Source organism: Octodon degus, unplaced genomic scaffold (assembly GCF_000260255.1).
Source record: "Octodon degus isolate 3935 unplaced genomic scaffold, OctDeg1.0 scaffold00077, whole genome shotgun sequence".
NCBI lineage: Eukaryota > Metazoa > Chordata > Mammalia > Rodentia > Octodontidae > Octodon > Octodon degus.
This window is the reverse complement of record NW_004524653.1, coordinates 9,665,910-9,689,661: the sequence shown is the minus strand read 5'-3', so window position 1 is coordinate 9,689,661 and position 23,752 is coordinate 9,665,910. Positions and strand designations below refer to the sequence as shown.

The 23,752-nt window shown below is 46.2% G+C and overlaps 2 protein-coding genes across 12 annotated transcripts in view; one reads left to right on the top strand and one right to left on the bottom strand.

Annotated features, from left to right (window-relative positions):
- Nucleotides 1-3,693, top strand: part of Ncoa3 (nuclear receptor coactivator 3) — a 132,626-nt gene extending 128,933 nt beyond the window's left edge. For 5 of the 7 annotated variants that reach the window (XM_023720756.1, XM_023720760.1, XM_004636115.2 and 2 more), the window contains 4 exons: nucleotides 246-480; nucleotides 1,344-1,518; nucleotides 1,832-1,973; nucleotides 2,455-3,693. In XM_023720756.1, the coding sequence (XP_023576524.1) occupies nucleotides 246-480; nucleotides 1,344-1,518; nucleotides 1,832-1,973; nucleotides 2,455-2,466 (564 nt within the window). In that variant the 3' untranslated portion in view covers nucleotides 2,467-3,693. The remainder of the gene's footprint in view (nucleotides 1-245; nucleotides 481-1,343; nucleotides 1,519-1,831; nucleotides 1,974-2,454) is intronic. The other 2 variants (XM_023720759.1, XM_023720758.1) reach the window with 1 other exon arrangement.
- Nucleotides 2,686-23,752, bottom strand: part of Sulf2 (sulfatase 2) — a 103,233-nt gene continuing 82,166 nt past the window's right edge. For 4 of the 5 annotated variants that reach the window (XM_023720763.1, XM_023720762.1, XM_023720765.1 and 1 more), the window contains exons 8-22: nucleotides 23,145-23,273; nucleotides 21,997-22,053; nucleotides 21,453-21,582; nucleotides 19,854-20,052; nucleotides 14,236-14,464; nucleotides 14,048-14,144; nucleotides 13,456-13,550; nucleotides 12,554-12,613; nucleotides 11,837-12,006; nucleotides 11,421-11,563; nucleotides 10,195-10,318; nucleotides 8,332-8,365; nucleotides 8,050-8,103; nucleotides 7,634-7,765; nucleotides 2,686-7,181 (exon numbers count right to left, since the gene is read on the bottom strand). In XM_023720763.1, the coding sequence (XP_023576531.1) occupies nucleotides 7,651-7,765; nucleotides 8,050-8,103; nucleotides 8,332-8,365; nucleotides 10,195-10,318; nucleotides 11,421-11,563; nucleotides 11,837-12,006; nucleotides 12,554-12,613; nucleotides 13,456-13,550; nucleotides 14,048-14,144; nucleotides 14,236-14,464; nucleotides 19,854-20,052; nucleotides 21,453-21,582; nucleotides 21,997-22,053; nucleotides 23,145-23,273 (1,636 nt within the window). In that variant the 3' untranslated portion in view covers nucleotides 2,686-7,181; nucleotides 7,634-7,650. The remainder of the gene's footprint in view (nucleotides 7,182-7,633; nucleotides 7,766-8,049; nucleotides 8,104-8,331; nucleotides 8,366-10,194; nucleotides 10,319-11,420; nucleotides 11,564-11,836; nucleotides 12,007-12,553; nucleotides 12,614-13,455; nucleotides 13,551-14,047; nucleotides 14,145-14,235; nucleotides 14,465-19,853; nucleotides 20,053-21,452; nucleotides 21,583-21,996; nucleotides 22,054-23,144; nucleotides 23,274-23,752) is intronic. The other variant, XM_004636051.2, reaches the window with a different exon arrangement.

The following is a 23,752-nucleotide window of genomic DNA, read 5'->3' as shown; positions in this document are numbered from 1 at the left end:
CCAGGCTGAGAAACGTTTTTACTAAGAGTTGTACATTTTATTTTCTTTTGTTTGGTTAGGGTACCAGGAAGTGAACTCCGGGCCTCATGCTTGCTAGTCGGTACCACTGACCCAACCCGCTGGCCTCTTTAATGTTAAAGGAACTGGATACTTTTTCTTATACCTAATATATTATATGGGAGTACCATATGTATGAAACTGGTTGGCTTTTGCTATTTGTAACTGCATTCTTTTTTGATAATTAGCAGGGTTTTCTAAATGCTCAGATGGTTGCTCAGCGTAGCAGGGAGCTGCTAAGTCATCACTTCCGACAGCAGAGGGTGGCAATGATGATGCAGCAGCAGCAACAGCAACAGCAGCAGAGCCAGGCCTTCAGCCCTCCTCCAAATGTGACTGCTTCCCCCAGCATGGATGGCATCTTGGCAGGATCTGCAATACCACAGGCTCCAGCACAGCAGTTTCCGTATCCACCAAATTATGGTAAACATGACAGAGACTGTCTTGTCCACAAAGTGACATTTCTTAGGACTTAGGTCTGTTGCATGGGAAGCATATATTATTTGCTATCTTTTTTTTTTTTTTTTTCCTGTTTGTTATCTTACTACTTCACAAGAAAAATAAAATTATTTTGAAGTAATGGAGAAAAAGTAAGGTAATTGAGGTGCATATATTCTATTACAGATGAATGTTTTTCAGATCTTATGTTTTCAGGTCTTCTCTTTCCTTTTGTGGAGAAAGCCTTCAAAATTCTTTCCTTGTTCTTTTTTTACATGTCCTAGTATAGTAGGATTCTAATTTTTCAATATTTAAGTCACTGAGAAGGATATATTGTCTCGCCTTTGAAGTTCCTTTTTGTGGTGATGTGAACTTACTATTAATTTTAATAATTCAGATAGCACGGAAGTTCAACCTTTACAAGATGTCTATTGGGTGGATCTTACATTTCAATGTGCAGCTCTGCTCTGAGGCATGGTAGCATCTCTGCCTTCTAAAAATGGGTGAACAGAGCAGTATGCATCACAGGTTATGGAATTCCCTTTCATACAGAAAAGCCTTTAAAGCAGCTGTCTTTCATTTGGTCTAGAGTGTGAGACTTTTGGTATCAAGTCCATGACTTGTCATAGGAAAAGCAAGAATAACTTGGAGGAACTTCTTGTAGGTCTTCACATCTTTTTTTTTTTTTTTTTCCGCTGAACCAGGGATTGAACTCAGGCCCTTGTGCTTGCCAGGGAAGCACTTATTCCACTGAGCCATCTCCCTGGCCCTCACTGCCTCTCATCCACTTTCTGAAAGGGAACAAAGTAGTATTTGAGCATCATAATTTCTTTTTTCTCGCTTTCAAGGAATGGGACAACAACCAGATCCAGCCTTTGGTCGAGTACCTAGTCCTCCTAATCCAATGATGTCATCAAGAATGGGTTCATCTCAGAACCCCATGATGCAGCATCCACAGACTGCACCCATGTATCAGTCCTCAGAAATGAAGGGCTGGCCATCAGGAACCTTGGCCAGGAACAGGTAAACAGTGAAGAGTTTAAAAGCAGTTCACATCCTAGTGCCAGAAATTTAGGAAATTAATCTCTGTGCATTGTTTAGTCATAGTTGTTTCAGTGGAAAAGGAAAAGGCCTGAATTAGAACCAGATAATGTTATATAACTTGTTGCTTTTGAGCATCCTTTGCACTGCGCATGTATTTGTTAGGGTATTGAATACAGAAAGCTATGGACAGTTGACAAAACTGTTAAGAGTGTGTGTGTGTGTGTGTGTGTGTGTGTGTGTGTGTGTGACAATTTTTAAAATGACCAAAGGTAATAATACACTTTCTTCACAGCTCCTTTCCCCAGCAGCAGTTTGCCCACCAGGGGAATCCTACAGCATATAGTATGATGCACATGAATGGCAGCAGTGGTCACTTGGGACAGATGAACATGAACTCCATGCCCATGTCAGGCATGCCCATGGGTCCTGATCAGGTATGAGGATCAGTTTCTTGCCTGTTCAGAAAGCTTTTCTTGTTCTCTCTCTGGAGAGAATTAGAGCATTAACTATAATGGTCTGGGTAGATTATTATAACTTGGTTATATAATTTAAAAATAATGTAATTGGCTTGGTATGTTGGTATATATGCCTGTACTCTCAACACTGTGGGAGGCTGTAGTCCAGCTTGGGCAGTTTAGCAAGACCCTATTTCAAAAAGGGCTAAGGTTGTGAAGGCTCTGGGTTTAATCCCATAGTGTCCTTTCCCCAGAGAGAAAAATACTAAATTTTTTTTTTTTTTTTTTTTTTTTAAATGAAGGCCCATTAGATACTTTTGGTACTGCAGGATCTCAAGGAGGCTGAACTGGTCAGCCAGAATGAACTACGTCATTTTCTGTTTACATAAAGGTGTTTTTGGTGGTGGTTTTGTTTTTCTGTTAAACACACGTTTTTACTCTTGTTTTCTACTGGTTACAGAAATATTGCTGACACTCTTACACCTGGACTTCTAAGAAAATCAGTGTACAAATGCTACTGCCACAGCATTATTGGGAGGTGAAGAATCCTTGTTCAGGCGTCCAGTTGTGAAGTGAGGACCAGCTCTGATCTCCATCAGGGGTACTCCAAGAGATGTCATTTGATCAGGACTTAAACGGAAGTGCACTATCTGTTTTGTTTTTTCTTTTGTATATCATGGAATGCAAAAAGTTTTTTTTTGACATTCTGCCTTTCAGTGATGTGATTTTGAAGAAAGGAGTGAATATGATCACAATATTCTTCTGTGATCACACTTCCTTCTGCCTGGCTAGCCAAAGTCTTTCAGCTAAATGTAGATGGCCAGAGAGCAAGTGAGAGATCAGGACATCTGTGGTTTCTCTAGTTGCAGTATTGAACAGAGAGCGTAGTCCCAGTTTTGAAGTGTTTTCTAAGTAATTTATGCTGTTCTTTATGCAGTGAAATTGGCATATCTGAGTTTTTGTTCTTTGCTCATTTTTTAAAATTGTCCTAGGCCTTCTCTTAGAATTAGCATTTCATTTGGCCTTAAAGTCCTGTAATGACTTCACCTCCAACATGTCACTGATGTCTAGTAGCTTTGCAGAAAGCTAATTGAGATGACAGTATTTAATTGCAGCAGTGGCAGTTTTTCATATGCTGACGTGCAGCTGAGTGCACTTTATTTAAATAAATAAGTAATGGATAAATGCAATATTCTTGGTCTTGAGGAATGGTAAACATTCGTGGTTTTTGTCTCCATTAATTTGTTGGACAAAAACTGATTTTCTTTTAAAGTACTGGTGTCACCCTTTGCCTATATGGTAGAGCAATAATGCTTTTTGAAAATAAACTTCTGTAACTCTAAGGCCAGAAAACTGCCTTCTGAATCAGAAGTTTGCAGTGTTTCTGTGAATAAATTTTTTTGTAAATATGACTTATTAAAATATTGTATGATGTAAGATATGTATATACCTTTTTTTAGATCATAACTCATTTTTACAGAGTTTGTGAAGCCGAGTATTTAACAATTTGTCGATTTTAGTACGCTGTGTGTGGTGAGGATCCCTGAATCACCTGGGCCTGGGGTTGGAGAGGATGACATATCCCGTTTTTCTTTTACCCCAGTGTCAGATGCCTCACTCTTTTCATTCTCTCAGTCTAAATCCTTTTTAAAGAGATCATTTGTTTAGATGTAAATGAGCATTTAAAAAAAATTTTTTTTTTTAAATTCCTCTACCAGAGAACTGAGCACTTTGTTAATTTGGGGGAAATGACTAGATATAGAGGAAATATCAGGAATTTGAAGAAAATCAATTTGCTTTAAAAAAATCTTTTGGATTTAAAGCAGTCTATAAATCATGTTCCCTTTTGCAAAATTTAAATTCAGTACCATGTTGTCTTTCCATCCATTTTAGGAGTGCTGTAAGCTGTTGGTTGCTAGGAGCTAAATCCCACATTGATATTGCAGGTGTAGAATCCTTAGTGTGTGGTTTCTGGTGTCAGCTCAGCTGTCTTAACCATTTTCTACTAATCTTCATCCTATTTTTCTAATCCTTGTACATCCCTGAGATTAATAGTGCTTAGGACCAGAATAGACTCTAGGCTGTGCTGAGGTCCAGAGCTGCAGTCTGAGCACTTCTGTGTGTGCGTCACCCCTGCTGGTCCCCCTTTTATGTATGCCTCTTCTGTTCGGTCTGGGTTAAGGGAAGAATCAAGTTTGATTCCCATCATGGGGTCATTCTATTACGTTCAGACAGGAGAATGAAAATTTGGGTTTTGGAACATCTATAAATTTCAAGCGACTTTACAAAAGCCTTTGTATAAATTTTCTAGCAATAATTGAGAACCAGTTTATTTTTGAATTTCACAACTTAGCAAATACTTTCTAGATCTCTCTGAAGAAATAATTTCTTTGACGTGGTTAAGAATAAGTCAGGCTCCATAGTTCTAGAATTACAACTAGGGTGCATTTTATTTTTAAACACTCTGCAGACCGTTATGAGTGTGTCACCATTATTCCTTCCCCACAGGTGTTAAAACTCTCAAACGTTCAGATCTTAATCTTCGTTGCACGGCTTGTGCTTTCCAGGTCACTTGGATGTTTGAGTTATGGAGGCAGCGCAGTGAGTCTCTCTTAGGCCAGGCCGTTGGGCGTGCCTGAGCCTTCCTCAAACAAATCGTGTAGGTGAGGACAAAATGGTGCTCATACTTTCACTTTTTAAAGTTGAGACTTTGTGATTCTTTTCTCAGTCCTGACTCCAGGCTACATAGAAGGCAGCAGCAAAAAGGTGGGGGGTTATGGGGAAAAATGAAGTTTATTCTAAGTTTTTGTATTTTCTATTTGTTGACTTTTGTTGGTATAAGCTCAGTATTTTAACAGATGCAGTCTTTATTTGTTGTTTTTACCTTTGCTGTCCTTTTAATCTTTTTTGGATAATTGTACTCCCTGCTGCCTACCTCTCCTCATTCTCAGGCACCCGCCCCTCCTTTTTTTTTAAACCTAGGTATTTCTTGGGTAAAGAGTATTAAGTTTTTTCATATACTTTTAGAATGTGGGATATTTCCAGTACCTACTTTTTTGCTGAATCCAAAGATATATAAATAAAAAAATATATTTTATGAATATCAAAATGATATAAAGGAGATACATGTTTCTTCCTTTAAAAAAATCAGAGTTTCATTGTTAATATTCATATTATGATGCCATTTTTAATTGTCCATCTGGATTGAAACCATGTAAATATCAATAAGCAGTCCTATAGTTTATCAGTATTGAATACATAAGGTGAGTTGGGGTTGGGTACTATAGAAGATAATTGGTTTAATGTCCTAGAAGTACTTTTACCCAGAGGTCGATGCTGCGGAAAGCAAGCAAAATGGATTCCCAGTTGCCTATATGCTGGTCCCTTTTTATTTGCAGAAGGTGTGAGTTTTATTTACAAGTGGGAAATTTACAGGTGCATATATATGAAGATTTACCCCTGCAGCAGAGGAATAAATAAGTTGTTTTCAACTCCCAGGTAGACCATTTCAAATGAGCAAGGTGTTTTCTTATTTTTCTTTCTTTTTTCTCTTTGCAATATATGGGATTTTGAAGAAGATGGAAATGTCATTCTGAGAGCAATATTTAAATTCTCAGGAATTGACTTAATAGTATTAAGAACTGATTTGGTTTCAATCAAGTTTACATTGTTGATTAAAAACAAGAAAAACTTAAATTGTTCTTTTAACCTGCAAAGAATTTAAACCATATAGGATGACCCATGAGATGGGGTGGTGAGCTGTGACTTCTTTGCTACCCATTTTGGGTATCCTTGTAAATAAAGGTTTCTATTTAAAATTGGAGATTATGAGCATGATTTCTCCCTCTCTTCTGTGAGATTGGATTAAGGGCAAAAGAGAAAGTGAAAGCCTTATTTCAGATAACAGCTCCAGTTTCTGTTGGGTACGGGCTCCCTAGTCAAAAAGAACAAACTCAAAACCTTTTTATTTTCAGTATTGGTAAGTGTGGGACAATTTTTGAATCATCTCTCAAATGAAAAATATATTGGATTGCTTGTGGCAAGATTCCTATTTCTCCAGTTCTGACAACCACATGTACTAATGTTTAAGCACCTACAATAAGGTGGTAAGATGAACTGCCTTGCTGTTAATACTTCTTAAATGTGCAACTTAGCAGTGAGGCTCCCTATGTTAAAGTTTTAGTCATTAATTTATAATATTCCCCCTTTTAAAAAAAGTCATCTAAACTTAAGGCATTGACGGGTAGTATCTTGACTGCTCTTCAAATATATGGGTGGGTGGGTGGGTGGCTTTTTACAAAATGTCAGGCTTCTTCATCCTAATTGCTGGTCCCTGGCTAGGGTTTTGATCATTATATGACAATACTTGAACTACACATTCTCTTTACAAACACAAATTTGGGACATATATACATTAACTTCATTTGTTTTCAGTACCATAAAAATAGCAGTTCTGGAATGGATAACAAAGGAATGAAACGGTCTTTGCGTAGGAACAGAAACGTCCACAACTGCATAGGATTTTCTTTCACACTGGCCACAGAGCGTTTATTGACACCACCACTCTTGAAAAATTGGGATTATTCCCCTATAAGTTCCATGTTGGTTACATGTAAATAGTCACATATATACAGAGAAGGCAGTTTCTTCTGAGGCAACCAGGATTATAATGTCACCTTTTGTGCTATTGACTCACGATTAAACTGCACAGTTTTCAGCATTTGCACATCGCTCACCTGGTGCTTTGTGATGAATCATAAGAATAAGAGGATTTAAAACAGGATTGTTTTACTTCTGAGTTAAAAATTCCAGCAACTTTCACCTCTCACCTCTGAGGGAAGCTTCCATGAAAATCTGCCCTTTTTCCTTGTAGGCTTCTCAGAGATGGTGTGATGACTTTTTCATATGAAAATGCATTTTGTGCAACTGGTGAAGCATAATCCAAAGCAAAGCAGGGGCAAAATGGTCTTCCTTGCATTTCTCTGCTTCTGATGGTTGTCCTCCAGAATATGCCCATGTTGACTGAAAGCAGTTCTGTCTCTCTCATACCTCCTGGCCTGTATCATACAGCTCAGTCAGGAGTCAGATGTGGCTGGTTCTTCATGGCCTGTCAGTCAGATGAAGCGTCTGGTTTTGGAGGTCTTCCCTGTTGCTCCTTAACCTTCCCAGCCTTCCCACAGCTGTCCCCTGTATAACAAAACAAACTCCTGTCAATCTTCGATCATCTTGTTTAGGACTTTTTAATTGGTCCTGCAGCTGACTTAAGCTTTGCTTCAAGGGTGTGGCTGCTGAAAAATGAGCATTTCTGGGTCACTTCTAACATACCCCACCCCATCATGTCCATTTTTAGTTGCTCACTTACACACTCAGAGGCTGGCAAAGATGGCATTTAAGGTTCTGGATAGAAGAGTGGCAGAGGTGACTGTGAAGTGTAGACTCTGGAAGCACGAAAGAAATGCTTCCTTTCTCAGCAATAAATAACAGGCCCCTAAACAAGTAGATTAGGATTGCAAATGGCAGTTTACTAAAGCGCTTGGTTTGCCTACACAGTAACTTAATAGCAAATTAGTTGCGACTGTCAAAAATGAATTATCACTACAGTTCTGGATTTCCTTAAGAAGGTCTGAAAAGGTGCATACCTCTTGCAGGGAACAAACTAGTTACTGTTGTTAGAATTGTGGTGAGGTTTCCAGTTTATCACAGTCCCCTGCAGCCTCTTCCAGCCTCTCAGCATGGGAGTGACACATGATAGGATAGGCTTTTTGAAGCCCCTTAAAGAGGTTACCATAGTACTGATGGTGTCCACCAGTGAGTGCTCTGGCAGCCACAGCCTTCAATATTCTGGCAATTTAAGTCATAGCTCAGGTTTACTAGTCACAGAGTGTTATAGAGAGGACAACTGGTTTTGGACATGGTATTAATCTAACATTACTCTTTCCCTTCTCATCTTGTGAATTGTGAAGGTATTAGGAAATGGCATGCACATAGAATAGCCTTGGCAAAAAGAAGCAAGTCAGAACCAGATCTGTATGTGTAAACTGGTTCCTCAACTCACAGTGATTTGGAAGATGGTCTCTTCATTTCTGGCCATTTTCGCCGCTGAAACTGCCTAAGTTTTCAAGTGTCAAAAGGAGAATGAATGTTAACCATCACCAAGAAAGCCATTCTCAAAGAACTATACAGAGAAGGACCCATCACTGTCAGGTGACCCAGGCCCCAGGAAGACTGAGAAACAGCAGTTTCTCAATCTAAAAGGTAAAGCCTCACAGACAAGGGACTAAAAGGCCAGCTCAAGATAGGGGAACTTTCTTCAAGCTTTAATAACAAAAGTGAATACCTGTATTGCTCATAGCTTCCTCCATCTTTAAGTCCTAAATGAGGGAGAAATGAATAAAACAGAAACAGACATTTTAGGGTGAAAACAGTACAAGTGTTGGCAAACTTAGTCAGATGGAACAGCCTGACTGATGAGATGAACTTTCCTTAGGTCTCCTAGGCAGTTGCGTTGTAACAGCTGTTGTAGGATGCTAAACCCTTTAGCTCTGTCCTTGGTAATAGTGGGGTAGATAAACTTGGCACAAATGCTTGTGCTAAGGGTCCTAGGAAAGCTGTCCCAAGAATACAACAGTGTGGTAGGAGTGTGACCTCAGGAGTCGGCCTCCAGGTTCACTCTATTCGCCCACAAAATAAGATATACCCTGGAAGGCTGTCTTTAGAATTATGTGAAAGCATATGAAGTGCTTAGCATAGTGCTTGATATGTAGTGACTAATAGGTGAGTGTGCATTGCTTGGCAGTGTCAGTGCCACAACTTCTGCAAACTCTTGCTCTCCCCTTTTCATAACCAAAGCTGAATGTAGTAACTGGATTTTTCCTCTTTAGCTGCTTAGTTACTTTTCTGACAGGAACACTAGGCATTGTACTTGACACAGGTAAAAACTGCCTACGGGCCTTCATGTACCATAAAGTTAAAGGTTAATCAGTGCTTCATTTGACCAGTAAGTGAATGAATCTCATTTGTTAGGGTTTTCCTTTGTGAGGGTGGGTTGCGAAGTCTCATAATCACGATGTAGCCATGTCTGTTCTCAGATTTACGGCAGTTTTCCTGCCTCAGCCTGCTGAGTGCTGGGATCACAGATGTGTGCCCCACGCCTCACTAGGTTTTCTATTTTTGAAAGAGATTTAGTCCATCTCCTTATCTTAGAATTGCTGATTTTGCTCTTGTCCCACATAAAATCCAGGAGCAGAAGGTGTCTTCTAATTTTTTTTGTTCTCTCTGCTGTCTCTACAATGTTGTTGCAGGCTTCACTAGCTGGATCACCTGCCTACCATCTTCCATAGATAACTGTGTTGTCACTATTTAACCCGTATAGTTTGAGTCTCCACTTCTTATAAGCTGCTTCACTGCTTAGGGGTTACACTTTCCATTGGCTTCCTAAAGGACCTAGAATAAAATTAAATTTCCTACAGTGGCCTCCAGTCCCTTCAGAGGATGGTACTCTGACCCACCTGTCACTCCACCACCTTTCTTGCCTTGGCTCTGGCCACACTGGGCTTCTGCCCTCATACCTCCAGGCACATCAGCCCTCCGTGGTTTAACAGTGAAATTGTTTCTTATTCTCCAGGGCTCAGCTGAAAAGATCACTTCCTAGAGTGGCCACCCCTGACCTATGCTGTGTATGATGACACACTGTTGTGGTTACATTGTATGATACCGGCTTGTTCTCTCCATTCAAGCCAGAAGCTTCCACACATGAGTTCAGAGTATGGTCATCTTTTTTATTTCGAATAACCAACACAGTCCCAGATGTAAGTTTGTAGTAGATGTTTGATGAATGAATGAATGAATGAATGAACAAAACAAAAATAAAATGCCTTCCTATGGCTACCCTGTTCTCTGAGGGCTTTGCAGGGGCACTACTCATCCAGGTCCACATTGCAAATTCTATATAATGGTCTAGTTCAGTAATGGTCATCCACTTAGAGCTTTCAGTAATAACAGCCCTCTTCTTCTAAGCTAGCACAGCTCATCAAAAGCTAGCTGACTGCCTGCTATTGGTCCCTGTAAACTTGTTTTGAATTATATTATCTCCCAGCTCCTGGCGAGTCTAGGCTTGCATTTTGGGTAGCTATGACCTCCAAAGTAAGTTCCTTCCTATGGCTACCCTTTTTTCTACAGGCTTTACAGGGGCACTACTCACCGAGGTCCATGTTGCGTGTCCGGGGGTTACACTGCTTGTAACCCTTGCAGCTCCTCAGCTCCATAAGTTGTACATGTAACTGATTTAGCACATCTCTGTCCAGAGTGTTCACTGCATTCATCAGCTGGTTGAGAACAAGGCAGGCTGTTAACAGGGTGAGTCCAGGGACTCTTGCCTCCTCTGCTTCTGCCAGCCAGGGGACTTGTTCCAGGCAGCCCAGAAACAGTGGCTCCCAAGAAGAAAGCTGAGAGGTTGGTCACCCCACCTTCCACTGTGAGAGCTAAGGATTTGAAGAGTTAGGTGATGCGTTAACTTTTATTCCCACCAGGTCCTCTTATAGAGACTTATGTGAGAATGAAGACCACAGTAAAACCATGTCTGTGCACTTACTGTTGAACTTCTGGGCTGCTGGTTAGGAGCCTTACCAGGTTTGGAAGGCCCTTCTAGTGTTGGATTTGTCTCTAGTCTTCATTCACACTGCCTCAATTTCCTTTTGATTTGAAAAGGGCCCAGTTTGTGAAGGGATTGGTAAGTGATAGCCCTTGTCTATGCTCGGAGCTTCTGTTGAGCATTTATATCCTCTGCCACCCGCTTCTGGTAACGTACAGGGTGACCTGTCTGAGGAGAAGACTGGTAGCTCACATGGTAATCTGTTCAGATAAAGCAGCTGAGCCACTCAGAGTTAGGAATGAAAGTTATCATAAGAAATTACTTCAGATTTTTCTTAAAAGGATGTCGGTTGGGCAATACCATAGCTCTAGTGTTGAAGCTCTGTAGTGCATGTCCCAGTATAAGGGCTCATATATCCCGCTACACTGCTCATTTTTGTCTTAAATATGCTTTGGACTGTGTCCAGGTAGTTTAAACTGGAAGCACGAAGCACAGTGTATGGCACATATGCATGTTGGGCGACGGCGTTTATGGTACATTATTTGTACGTTCATTGTAGGCTTGGGTGTTCATTGTGTGGTTTGACACTAGTTCTGCAGATGAAGTCCTTGTAAGACCTTGAGATTTTTGAAGTTAACTTGAGCCTAAAGAGGCCAAAGGTAGAGGCAGGTTGATTGGACATGACATCCCTAGATTCTCGGCTTCAGAACTCAGTCTTCCTGTCCTAGGGACTTAATGGGACTTGGAAACTTGTCCTTGCTTCTCTTAGGGATGAGCAACTTCCTGGCATTGCCTGTGTAACTTACATCCCTGTCTCCAACTGGTATTATCTGTACCTGGTAGGGGTCTGTGTTGAGGTCAAAATACTCCAGGAAGCCAGTTGCAAATTCACAGAAGAGGAAGTTATGGGTCTCGTTGATTGTCCTCATGCACCAGTACGTATTGTTGTTGGCACTGGTGCAGGCACAGAAAGGCCCCACTGCCAAGAGAAGAAAGGGCATGCCTTGAATTTGTCTGAAAGAAGCAGCCCAGTCTGACAGCTAATTGCTGTCAGGGACAGCCCCCGAGTGAGTTCCTCAGACACCAACCAAGTGACAGTCTGGAGCACCTGTAGACTGCTGATGTGGGCACCCATTTTTGAGAGACCTGCAAGTCAGGCCTCACAAACCAGGAAACCAGGGGCAGGTGACTTACCATGCCACGTGGGCCCCAGCCTCCCATCCCTGTCCTGTGCCTGCCCCAGCCTGCTCACGTGTCCAGAGAGGAGCTGTTTGCCAGTGCTGGTTGTCATGGGTGAAGCATGTGAGGCCTGGCATGCTGCAGGTGTCATTGTTCTGGAGACGCTTGAGCAGCTTTCGAAGTTTCTTCTTGCGCTTCTGTTCTCGCAGGAGCCACATCTTGTCCTTCTCCTGCAGACCCTTCCTAGGGGGAAAAGAACCACACAAGGGCAGGCATGGTGGTACACTTGGGAAGGTGAGGCAGGATTGTCACAAATTCAGGGCCAGTCTGAACTACATAGTGAGATCCTGTCTCAAAAAATAAAAACACAAGAAGCATGCAGCACTGCACCTCTGAGGGACCAGTGACCTACGCTTCTATTTCTGTCCTCTGTAGGGTTGGACTGTGCCTTCTCTAACAAAGGACCCCAAGTCCTACCACTGGGACCAGATAGACCTGGGACCGCAATCTGGGGCATTGCTCTTCATGTTCCATCCTTCAGAGGCTCCCAAGAGAAAAGCTTGCTGGCCACTGGGACTCCTTCTGCCCTCTCCCGGGGTTCCAGCAATCCCATCTAGCCACAAAGTACATCCAGATACCTGCTCAATGTGGCTTAGAAGTCAGGGCTCTCTAAGGACAGCCACACATCTCCCAGGGAAAGCCAGGACTTCCTTTTCTTGTTGTTAGAGGAGGGCAGCCTCCTGAGGAACTCTTGCTTATCTTCTCTGGAGCTCGCCTTATTTGCCCTTACCTGAAAGGATGCAGGCTGGAGCTTTTGTGCTTGAGGCGGCCTTTGTGTTGGGTGTGGTAGCTGGAACAGATCCCAGTGTCAGAGGTGTGCAGGGAACCCCAGCAGGTGCAGGTTAGTCCTGGGACTCCCCTTAGTCACCACTGCCCCACCCTGCCCATCACTGGGTTGTGGTAGGAAGGGTACTGTACTGTCCCTGGGGTGGCAGCTTCTTGCCCAGCTGGCTGGGAGGTCCTGGCTAAAGTCTAAACTATAATTTTTGGAGGGGTGATACAATAATTTAGCCAAGACTAGGACCTGAGCCTGGCTTCAGGTGGCATCAGCCTTGGGCTCCATCCCCTTCATACCTTCAACTTAGCCAGGCCAGCAATGGAGTTTTGTTTTTCTGGCAGCCTTTCTGAGGAGCCAGCAGAGATGGTGAAGGTGTGGTGTCCATTTAGGAGCTACTGGCCATATGGGGCTATTTTAACTTACACTAGATAAAATGGAAAAATGCTGTGGTTTGTGGCTACTATACTGGATGGTCAGATAGAGCCCATTTCCACCCTTGTGGGAAGTTCTTTTGGACAGGGCTGCTCTGGACTTCAGTCCCTTCGGCCAGGGGCCCCCTGTGGCAATGTGGACCTTGAACTGTATGGACGATTTACAAAGGACATGCTTTTAAAACAGTGCTTCCTCTACCCAGAGCCAGTGTTGGATGTCAGAGCCTGCCTCTGTGAGCAGTGAGTGATGGGGGCCCTGAGAGGTGTGTGTACCTTGTTCCCTGCTGGCTCCCAATGGGTATGTCAAATATGATTTCTTTTTTAAACCCCTGGTGGTAGGGTTAAAGAATGGAAAGGGTCAGTAATGTGTTGTCTCCAGGAATGACCCTCAGGAGGGCCTGGGGCCATCTGCTAACTCCTCACCTAATTTTGTGGCAATCACATTCTTCTGGGCGCTTTTTCTTCAGGTGACCTCGGACTTCCCTGAGGTTCTTAATTTTGTTCTGTAGGGTTTCAATCTGAGGAGGGAGCAGGAGAGGAGGCCTTGAAGCTAATGGGCTGGGTGAGAAGGGCACAGCCTGGTGACTGGCTGTAGCCCAGGCCCCAGGGATGTGCCTGCACTTGGGGGCATTGAGAAGGCCCTTCCACTGGCTACAGGAGGTCCCCCTTTCCTCTAACTGGGCTCTTGGGGGGAGCTGTAAGTCATTCTGTCCTGGCCTAACAACCACCTGAGCCCACTGAGGGCTGAGCTGTGTCTCCCAGGCATGCTCACAGGCCTAACTGGTAAAGCCAGCTCGACAGCCACGGTATAATTTGGGTAAGCTGTCTTCCCATAGACAGCTTGCTGCAGGGAGGCTGCTAGGACTGATGAGCGCGTGCTTGGTTCGTGGATTCTGTGGCACCTTCCTTCACCTCTTTTGCCCCTTTCCTTGCTCTGTCCTCCCTGTGGGTGGCAAGTCAGTGAGTGCCTCTGAGTCAGTGGTGCCCGACGGTATGCTTGCCCAGTTACGCTCACCTCATGGTCGATGTGTAGCTTATGGTCTTTCCAGGCCTGCAGGGACTTGTACAGGTCCAGGTCACACTGGACTGTGTCATTTTCTAGGATGTAGCACCTGACCAAAAGAAAATGTCATCCATGTGTCCCTGAGGCATGAAAGGGGCCCAACCTGCTCCTTCACCCCCAATCTCTGCCTGGACTCTCACCTATGGGTCACTTTAATGGGATTGGGGGCTGAGTAGTCTGGAAGGCCTCCAGTGCCACTGAATCCCCCACCGTCCTTGTCCTCTTGGTCCTCGAGCGCCCCCTGCCAGTGCCGCTTGGTATGGTTGTGGGTCTGGGGTGCATCCTCCAGGCCTAGATGGTACACCTCGCCATCCACCTCAATGGCCACGGAGCGGATGGAACGATTACGGGCATAGCTGGCCTTGTACTCTGTGGGTATCAGAGAGTGGCTGGGTTAGGGAGGTCCCAAAAGGTTGGCCAGGCCCCTTAGGCAGCAGATCTTTTATGAAGATAAGGTTGAGCTTGAGGCTTAGTGTGGCATGGGACTTGTGGGCTTAGGAAGTTTCTCTGCCTGGATGCAGGTCCTGGGCCCCTAGGAGAGGACTTCAAGGTATTTGCATTGGGGAGACTGAAGTCCTGGAGTTAAGAAGTGACTCGCTTGAGAGAATTTCAAAGCTATGTATAGGTAAATTATGATACATCTATATGAAGGAACATTCAGTTATAAAAAAAATGAACTTTTGTTTGTTTGTTTAGTACTGGGAATTGAACTCAGGACCTTGTACTTGCTAGGCAGGCGCTTATGCCACTGAGCTATATTCCTGGCCCTAATGAACCTTTTAGAGCTTTCAATGATAATAAATAGTCCCCTGCGGCTCATGTGCTTTAGGTTTGCCATCACTGGTCTAGATGAATTTCAGAAGCATTTTGTTCTGTGACAGACATACTGAGAACATTCTGCAAATACGAACTGTACAGAATTGGTCAATGTGTAGAGACAAAGCAGATTAGTGCTTGCCAGGGCTGGAGGAGAGGCACACAGAGCCACTGTTTCATGGATTTGCTGATGATAAAAATGTTTTGGAACTAGAGATGGTATAATACTAGATGTATTTTAGTACTCCTATATTGTATAAAAGTGTAAAAATAGCTTTATAGGATTTTCAGCTCAGTAAACAAGAGAAAAAAATAATGGACATAAAAATATGGAGTTGTGGGAAAACCAAAAGGGCCATGCAGCAGTCTGGACAGAAAAGGGATGGGGGTGGCGGGGCACCAGCCTGCTGAGTCTTACTTCCTCACCAGGGTGCAGAGGGTATCTGTCTGCGAGAAGACAGGGGGTGCAGGCTCAAGTCAGGCCCTGGGCATCCAATCTTCTATAATACTAAAAAGTTTAAGTTAACATAAAATAGTGGTGGTAGTCTGGGAAGAATTTAGATTTTCAGCTTCTGAAATGAAACAAGGTACATGTGGGTCCTTAGTACTACAGGGACAAGGAGGGGCAAGAACCTGCAGCTTTGGGTTTTTCCAGTCCCTGCCAGGCCTCTTGGTTTGGTTTTAAAACTCTGCCCTTAGCCTGCATGAAGTACCTCAACCCTGTCCAAAACGTGGTTTCATGAGGAGCCAGAGCTAGTTACCAACCTAGACTCCTAGATGGCGACCGAGGAGAGCTGGCGGGGGCGGGGGGCAGGAGGTAGTAGCATGTAGGCTGCACCAGAGATGAAGGCATCCCCTTCCCTGGGGCTCCTGGATCCTGTCTTGCTGCCCCGGCCCCCCGCCCCCTCCTGGCGTCAGAAGTTTTGTGTCTTTCATTTCTCATGTTCCTTGTATCTGAGGCATATGGCCACAGGATCTTCAGGAGAGGATCAGCCTTGTTGGCAAAGCTTTTGATTCTGTTCTGACCTCTGGGCAGCTTTCTCTTGGGGCCTTTTACTCATGATAGCCAGACCCTTGCACAGAGTACTGAGGAACTTCCCTTGTGGCATCAGGTGATGCCCTGCCCATGTTGGTTATGACACAGGCTGTCTGCTCCTGTAGTCTCTCCCCTGGCACAGGAGGTTGCTGCTTTGCATCTTTCCACCATCTGTCTCCTAGCTAGAAGTTTAGGGTTAGCCAAACCATGGCCATAGGTTCTGACCTAGCCATTCCCCTGTGTTTGTAACTGTGGCCCCACTGGAACGTACTTGCTGTAAAGTTTATCTATATCAATGCAATAACAGAATTGGGTAGCTGAGACTGAGGCGATAGATCCTCAGAGCCTGAGTGAGTCACCTTCTGGCTCTTTGCTGAGGATAAACATCCCTATATGACACTTTTCTTGGACTGTAGCCACACCCTCTCTTCACCTTTCAATATCACTGTTTCTAGGGCCTCAGAGGTAACTTCCTACCACACAAATGAGGTGGGACAAGGACTAGAGTTTAATCCTAACTAATCCCAGTTAGGCTGTAGGATTAGACTGCTCAGGGGTAAATCTTGGCTACATGTGATCATGGTGGTTCATTTAACTTCTGGGCAGTGATGGTGTCATGTTGGTTTCCGTAGGGCTCTTGGAAGATGACACAAAATAAGCCTGGTGAGCTGGCATTCGCTCACTGTTCTGGGGGCCTTGTGACTGTAGTCGTTACATCCTTGCCCAAAGTAACAGGCCTGTAAAGCCTATGTGACTGGGTGCCCCACCAGTGAGCTGCTCCCCACACCCGGGCCACACTGGCTGGCTGTCTCAGTGTGGCTGGGACGCACCAAACTCTTTCTGACCAACACTTGCTCTCTGGCTGGCCACAAGACTTGCTCTCTAGTTGGGCTTTGCTCTCCCATGTCACTGGTTACCCATCTGTATTTGCACACCTCTCTACCTAGTCACAGTATTGTGACATTTCCTCCATGCCTTTTCACCAGGGGAAGTGATTGGTTAATTTGCTTAAATCTTGACAGCATCTCTCTGATTCAGTTCTAATCTCAGCATGTGGTATACAGTAGAGTTTACAGATTTGCTGGGAGAATAACGATAAGCACTGGCCACCTGGGACCATCTTGGAGCATTCATTGTCCTCTGCTGTTCCTGGATGTCTGATCTGGGTTGGTGGGCTCTGCTTGGCTTCTGCACTCCATAGCCATAATCCCCATGGGTTGAGGTGGGCTGTGGCCTGGGCTGCCCAAGGCTAGAGCTTCTCAGCCTTGGCACCATCCGCTGGCTCATGAAGACAGCCTGTGTATTGCAGTATGGTTAGCAGCATCCCTGCTCTCTGCCTACTCAGTGCCAATAGCAACCCACCACTTTCAATTGTGACAGCCAAAAAAAAAATCTCTCCAGTGCCCCCTGGGAACAGGGAACAAGCTGCCTCTGGCTGAACCTGTTCTATGCTGGCTGCCCCAGAAAGGGGATGCAGAGTGTAGTGTTGGCAGGAGATGGGACTGAAATCCCTAGATCAGCTGTGTGACTGTCTTTCCAACCCATCGTAAGGAGTGGGCACTATGGCCCTGCTCACAGGCTGTTGCGAAGTCATGTTAAGTCAATTTTGGGGTTATGCTGCCCTCAGGTAAGGACCTTTGTACCAGGACTGACCCATGTGGCAGCTTACTTTCTTGCATTTTCCCTTCCTCTAATCATTAATGGAACATGGGGTGGGGGAACCTTAATTTAGCTTCAAGCTCTTGTATTATTTAAAGATTACCTGTGCCACATATTAAAGCCAAGAGATGCTGTGTAATTCAGTCTGGAAAAATGTGATCATTGCATTCAGCTGAAAAAGCTCAGTAGTTACTAATCGGCTGATGAGGAAAATGTAACAGGACATCAACTGGGAGGCATTGTTTGAGGCAGGGGTTGGGTCATTCAGAAAGAGTTTTATCTGTATGACAAAGGTATCTACTGCCTGGTCAGACAGTCTATGGAAGCCTAGGAGGGGACGCTACACTCATCTCTAATTAGACTGCAGTGAGCTATCAGCTTCAAAAGGAAAGAGAATTCTGCCACATGGATGCCTTGACCCATGTTATGCAGCATGAGAAAAGGCAGTCACACAAAGACAGTGCTTTATGGTAGAGACAGAGTGGAAGGGTAGGGCCAGGGACTAGGAATAGAGTTACAGTGCTTAATGGAGACACAACTAAACAGAAAATTCTGGAATCTGGTGCAACCATGAATTACTCAGTATCATTGAAGTGAAAAATGGTTAAAGTGGCACATTTCACATGGCTTTTACAAGTCGTAAAAACCCAAATCTCTAGGCTTTGGCTGTCCTTAGGTTGGGAAGCCACAGAAATGAGTACATATGAGACTGCCTACATCTGGAGGGGGCACATCTGGACACCTGATCAACACCCAGGAGTGCTTCAGGCACTTGCAAAGCAGTATCCTTCCCGCTTGCGAGGCAGGCAGGGACCATCCTTTGTATTTTGTGAGGGAGGCCCTGAGCCACAGGATGGGGATGTACCTAACCAAGTGTGATGGCCTGGGTGAGCCTCCCAGCCAGGGCCAGAGGAATCCTACTTGCTTCTCTGACTTTCAAGTTGCTGTGCCTACCTGGCCCCTCTTCTAAGGGGTATGGCAGCTTCTTCAGTTGATGGCACTCTCCCAGCTTGTCTCAGGTATAATTTTTTTTTTTTTTTTTAAATGTATTTGGTTGTTGCAGGGTCTCACTACACAGCTTGGACTCATGGTGATCCTCCTGCTTTTCAGCCTGTCCAACACTGGGATTATGGACATACACCACTGTGCCTGGACTCTGGCTAGCTCAGTCCTAGAGGCGGGGCTGGCGTGGCATGTGGTGCTGGGGATTGAACTGCAGTCCCTGCACTTGCCTAAGCAGATGCTTTCGTCTGCTGAGCCATCTCGCTGGCCCCTCCCAGGTATAATCTTGTCTCATAACTTTCAGTACTTGTTCATGTGCTACAATGGAGATTGAACTCAGGCCCTTGAGCTTGCCAGGGAAGCGCTTCTTCTACTGAGCCATCTTGCCAGCCCCTTCCTGTGGCTTCTGATCAAGACACTTAAATCACTCCAGCAACACAGCCTTGTCAGTGTGCTCCACTGTACATACAGTCCATCCACATTGCTGGTCCATTACCGTGGAGCTTCAGGCCAGCAGCACAGCTGTGCCGGAAGGAAGCTCACTAAAGCCACGTATTTTCTCCATAAGACACATCATGGACTTGTGCTTAGCAACCCTAGCCAGCACCTCAGCACTGTACTTGGAGACATTTAAACCATGAAACTGCCCAACAAGGCAGAGTAGTGTGGAACGAGTGGCACTAAACAGCGAAAAGGACACATGTAGCGTGGGTATTAAAATGAGGAAAGTTGTCCTTAGGCTTTCTTAACTAGGAAGTTAACAAGTTAACTCAAAACCTGTCCTTCGTCATCTTAAAAGTGCCTCAAACGTTGGGGGCTACCAGTCAAATTTTAGGAGATGAATTTGCAAACGTGGAACCTGTGAAGAATTAGCATCAACTGCAGCAGCAGCATGGCCAAGCCACACCTGGAGTGATGCCACAGCCCAGCCCATACCACCTGAGCGGGGTCTCTGCGCTAGGCTTGTCCCAGTCTCCCTGCTTCTCTCACCCCCGAAAGTTCTCCCAAGTCTGATCTTGGCTTTCACCTACTGCACCCCCTCTGCCCCACTTTTTGCAGCAGCCCTCATGTGTGTGGTCACTACTGTCCCCTTGGAATGGGTGGCTCTAGAGGACTTTGGCTGTGTCTCTGGCTCCTAGAATGATCCCAGATAAAAGAGGCAAATGCCTTTGGAATCCTTGGAGCAAATGGGACGCCCCAGGGCGTACTCCTCCTGTTCACTTCTGCCCAAGCTATGACACTTACTCTTTTTGAAGAGCTTCTTCCGGCGACTGGCCAGGCCCAGCTTGTAGTCGCCACGGTCACAGGTGCAAGCTTCGCTCCCCTGCCCGTAGTATTTGGGCACCAGGTTGGAAAGGGCTCTGTCGCTGCTGCCGAGTCGAACAGGGCCCTTGCACTTGTGTAGCTTCAGCTTCCCTGAGGCGTCCTCCACACACTGCCACTTCTGCAAGGCACATCAGCATCTCAGGGGCCACAGCCTTGGTCGCCTTTTGTTCCAAACCCAGGGATTCCTCTCTCTGCCTACATCCAGCCTTTGCCAGGCCCTACCCACCCTGTGGCCTCCACATGTCCGCTCCTCTCCACTGTCACTGCATGTATCTCGTGGCAGGCCTACCTGCTATAGCCTCCACCCCCTGGTTTAGCTGCTTCTGTCTGCTCCTAGGACAGCTGAAGGAGTGTAACAAGGGCAGGTCAGAGTACTCTCTTATTTAAAGCCTTCCAAGAGCTGCTGTCCTTAGGAAGAGAGCCAAGCACCTGGTTCCCATCTTCTGTCCCCTGGACAGTCTGGCCTCTGCCTTCCCTGATCATCACATTTAAACATCCCTTCCCCTCTCACCAAGGAGTAGGTCCATACAGGGAGTCAGAGTGTACATGTACACATCTGAGTTAGAGCATTTGGTCAGAAGGTAACTACACAGTCACGTCCTAGATCTCCCTAGTATTGATTGTCTTGCCAAGTTCCAAACTACTGGACCCCCTACAGGGTCCTGCAGCAGGATTCTCTTCCTTACTGTTTTTGCCTGCTTTGACCCATGGAGGACCTGTTCTATGCTTGCGTGAGCGTCCCAGGATGTGAACTGGATCTGTTCCCTGTGGTGGGCACTAAACATGGGTGATGGGCACTAACATGTTAAATGCTACTTGCTCTATCCTGCCAGGCAAGTGCTGTCACCATGCCCTGTTCAAATGAGGCACAGAGGCACTTGGCCTGGTCAGAACTAGGAGGAGCTGGAGTTGTGATGGAGCTGTCCCCACCTGCTCTTCAAGGTCCGCTTACCATGCCCACCTTCTCACTAGTCCCATCTCACCTGGTGACCAATGTCATGCTCATGGCTTCCTGCCCCTCAGGGAGGTGGGCATATCCCCTCCTGCCCACCTGCCTGCCCCAGCCTGCTCCCACCCCTCCCCTGCTCCTTTGCCACCTGAGCCTTGGAACCATTTACAGTCTCCCACCCCCCTTTCCCTTCTGAACCCCCCTCAACCTTCCAGGCCTCAGAAAAGCAGTCAGCTCCTGCCATGTCTGAATCCTACTTTAGTTCTACAGTCAATTCACTTTTTAAAAAATCATTTTCTATTACTATTAAAAGGAAGACCAGTCTCAAAGATAAAAGTGAAGATGCTGAAAGTAAAGTTAATACCCTGTGGCTGCCTGCTGGGACCCTTGTGCTAGAATTGGGCCAGTGAGGAACCCAGGTCACACCCATGCCACAGCAGGACACTCTTCTCTGACACCACCAGGGGACTGCCCACTGTGAGCGTCACAGTGCACTGTGCATTGGCATGTTGGAGTCGCATGCAGGCCCTGAAGCGGGAAGGGTGGCAGGGTGGCGCTAGGCTCCTGACCTGGCCCAGCTGCTCGCAAGCTGTCTGGTACTCGGCGCGCTGACACAGGTCCTTCACGCGCTGGAACTTGGGCAGGAAGTTCTCCTCCTGGGCATCCATCTTGCTGCTGTCCCTCTTGTGGAGCAGTTTACTGTGGGGTGGGGCAGGGCCTGAGCTCTGGAAGAGCCCTGGGGTGGCGATTTGCCCTCACTTCAGAGGATGAGGGGCCAGCTGACCAGAGGTGCTGAGTTTTTATTTATTTTGTGGCACGGGGGATCAAACTCGGGATCTTGCGCATGCCAGTCAGGCGCTTGTGCCACTAAGCTGTCTCCCAGGCCCTGAGTTCTAGAAGAGTTAGAAATTGGGATTTTATGGGAATCCTCCTGAAAGGCTTGAATTGGCAATAAATGAACAAACAATGACATTATCCAGGATGATGTCAGAGGGTAAATATGCCCCTAGATGCAAACTGCATCAACCACAGGCACTGTGTCACAGGCTTTGGATACAGCCTCTAGGTCGTCAGGCCCCCTCCCCCATGAGACCTTCATGCCCCAGAACTCACCCTCTCTCCACCAGGAAGGAGTCCCGCCAGACCCTCATCTTCTTTTTCAAGTGAAACCTGGAAAACAAGCGAGCTCCAGCTTCTTACCTGGGATCCCTGCCCAACAGCCGCCTCCTGGTGAGGGGCTGTTCCTAGAGCCAGGCTGGGCAGGCATCATATGCATGGCCCGTGCCCCAAGACTTGGGTCTGAAGCTTCAGTTGTGTCCCCCGTGCCGGCAGGGTGCCAAGGTGCTGTGGACTTCCAGTTAATTACGTTTCACAGTTTTCCTCTGCTTCATTGCAGTTGCAACTGTGGTCCTGGAGTGTGTACTTCGTATAGTGCCACGTTGCCCTTTCCATGTCCTAAATGGGCACACAGGCTAAGAGTATGTTAACACTCCGTACCCTGTGCTGGGGGCTTGCCCCCAGTTATACTCTTCTGGCTTGTCTGGCCTCCATTTGGAAGGAGGCAGTCCAATGTGACCCGATTCGCAACCCTCAGGGAAGGCGGTTGAGGTACACTTGGGACCAGCAGCCTCGAGGGCAATTTCAGCACTGGCCACAAGGTGTCGCTCCTGTCTGCCTTTCCCCACAGTGGCTCAACTCGCCCCTTCCTCCTACCTGTTCTGATCACTTCAGTTCCCTTCTGCCACCTAGGACACCTAGGAAGACATTCCCCTCATGGCCACATGACACAGCAACAGTCTGAATTCCTAGAGCTGTGTCCAGATGTCTTGGCAAGTCACTGGACCTCTCTGGGATTCAGATTCCCAGCTGGTAAGATGGAGATAATCCAAATTCCTACCCTGCTAAGTTACTGTGAGTAAGGGAAATGATAGCATCCCCTGCAAAGCACTTCTAACAAGGCCCCAGGCATAACAAGGGATCCATTGCCTGCCTGGGCTTTACAGGCAGGCGCTTATGCCGCTGAGCTATCTCCCAGGCCCTGTTACCTCAGGCTTTGCATGAGCTTAGCTCTCACAGGGTCCTCCAGTCCCGGTGGAAGCTCTGTCTTAGAGAGGGTCCCTTTCCCCTCTCCATTGCAGGTCAGTGGTCAGCATGGGGCTGGCCCTCAAACTCTACCTCCAACTCTTGGGGACTTCCAGACCTAGATGTCTACAGATTTGGGAGCCCAGGGTCCATGTCCTGGACCTGCTCCACCCCCTTACCGGTTCACAGGCCGCTCCATGTCCAGCAGCTTGAGGATGGATTTCCCATCCATGTCGGTGGGGATGTCCAGGCCGGCGATGTCCAGGATGGTGGGGGCCAGGTCAATGTTGAGGACGATGTGGGGATTCCTGAGCAGATGGGGAGCAGGGACTTGGCTGCCTGGCCTCACATGGGAGAAGCAGCCAGAGGCAGAAGGGTTGCCAGGGACGGATGCCTGCAGGTGAGGGCTCCAGATCACGCTACCTCAACCCTCAACAGTTCACTTGTGGCCCCTACACTGCATTCACCACCTTGCCTTCTAAGCGTTCCCACATGACCAGAGAGATCTCTACCTTCAGCACTTCAGATCCTGGGCCTTCCTGGATCCTCTGACCTGCAGGCACGCACACACCACCCCTTGCTGCTTCTCTGGGCCAGGGCCTAGTCCGGACTCAGACCATGCTGTGCCTTCTGCCCTGACTGCTTTTCCTGCAGAGAGCTGTATGACGGTGACTTCACTCTGAAGTTCTTTCCTCAGCAATTACCAAGGGATTAGATGGGCATGATGGTGCACACTTAATATCCCAGGACTCTGGGAAGTTGAGGTTGGAGTGTCTCAAGTTGGACC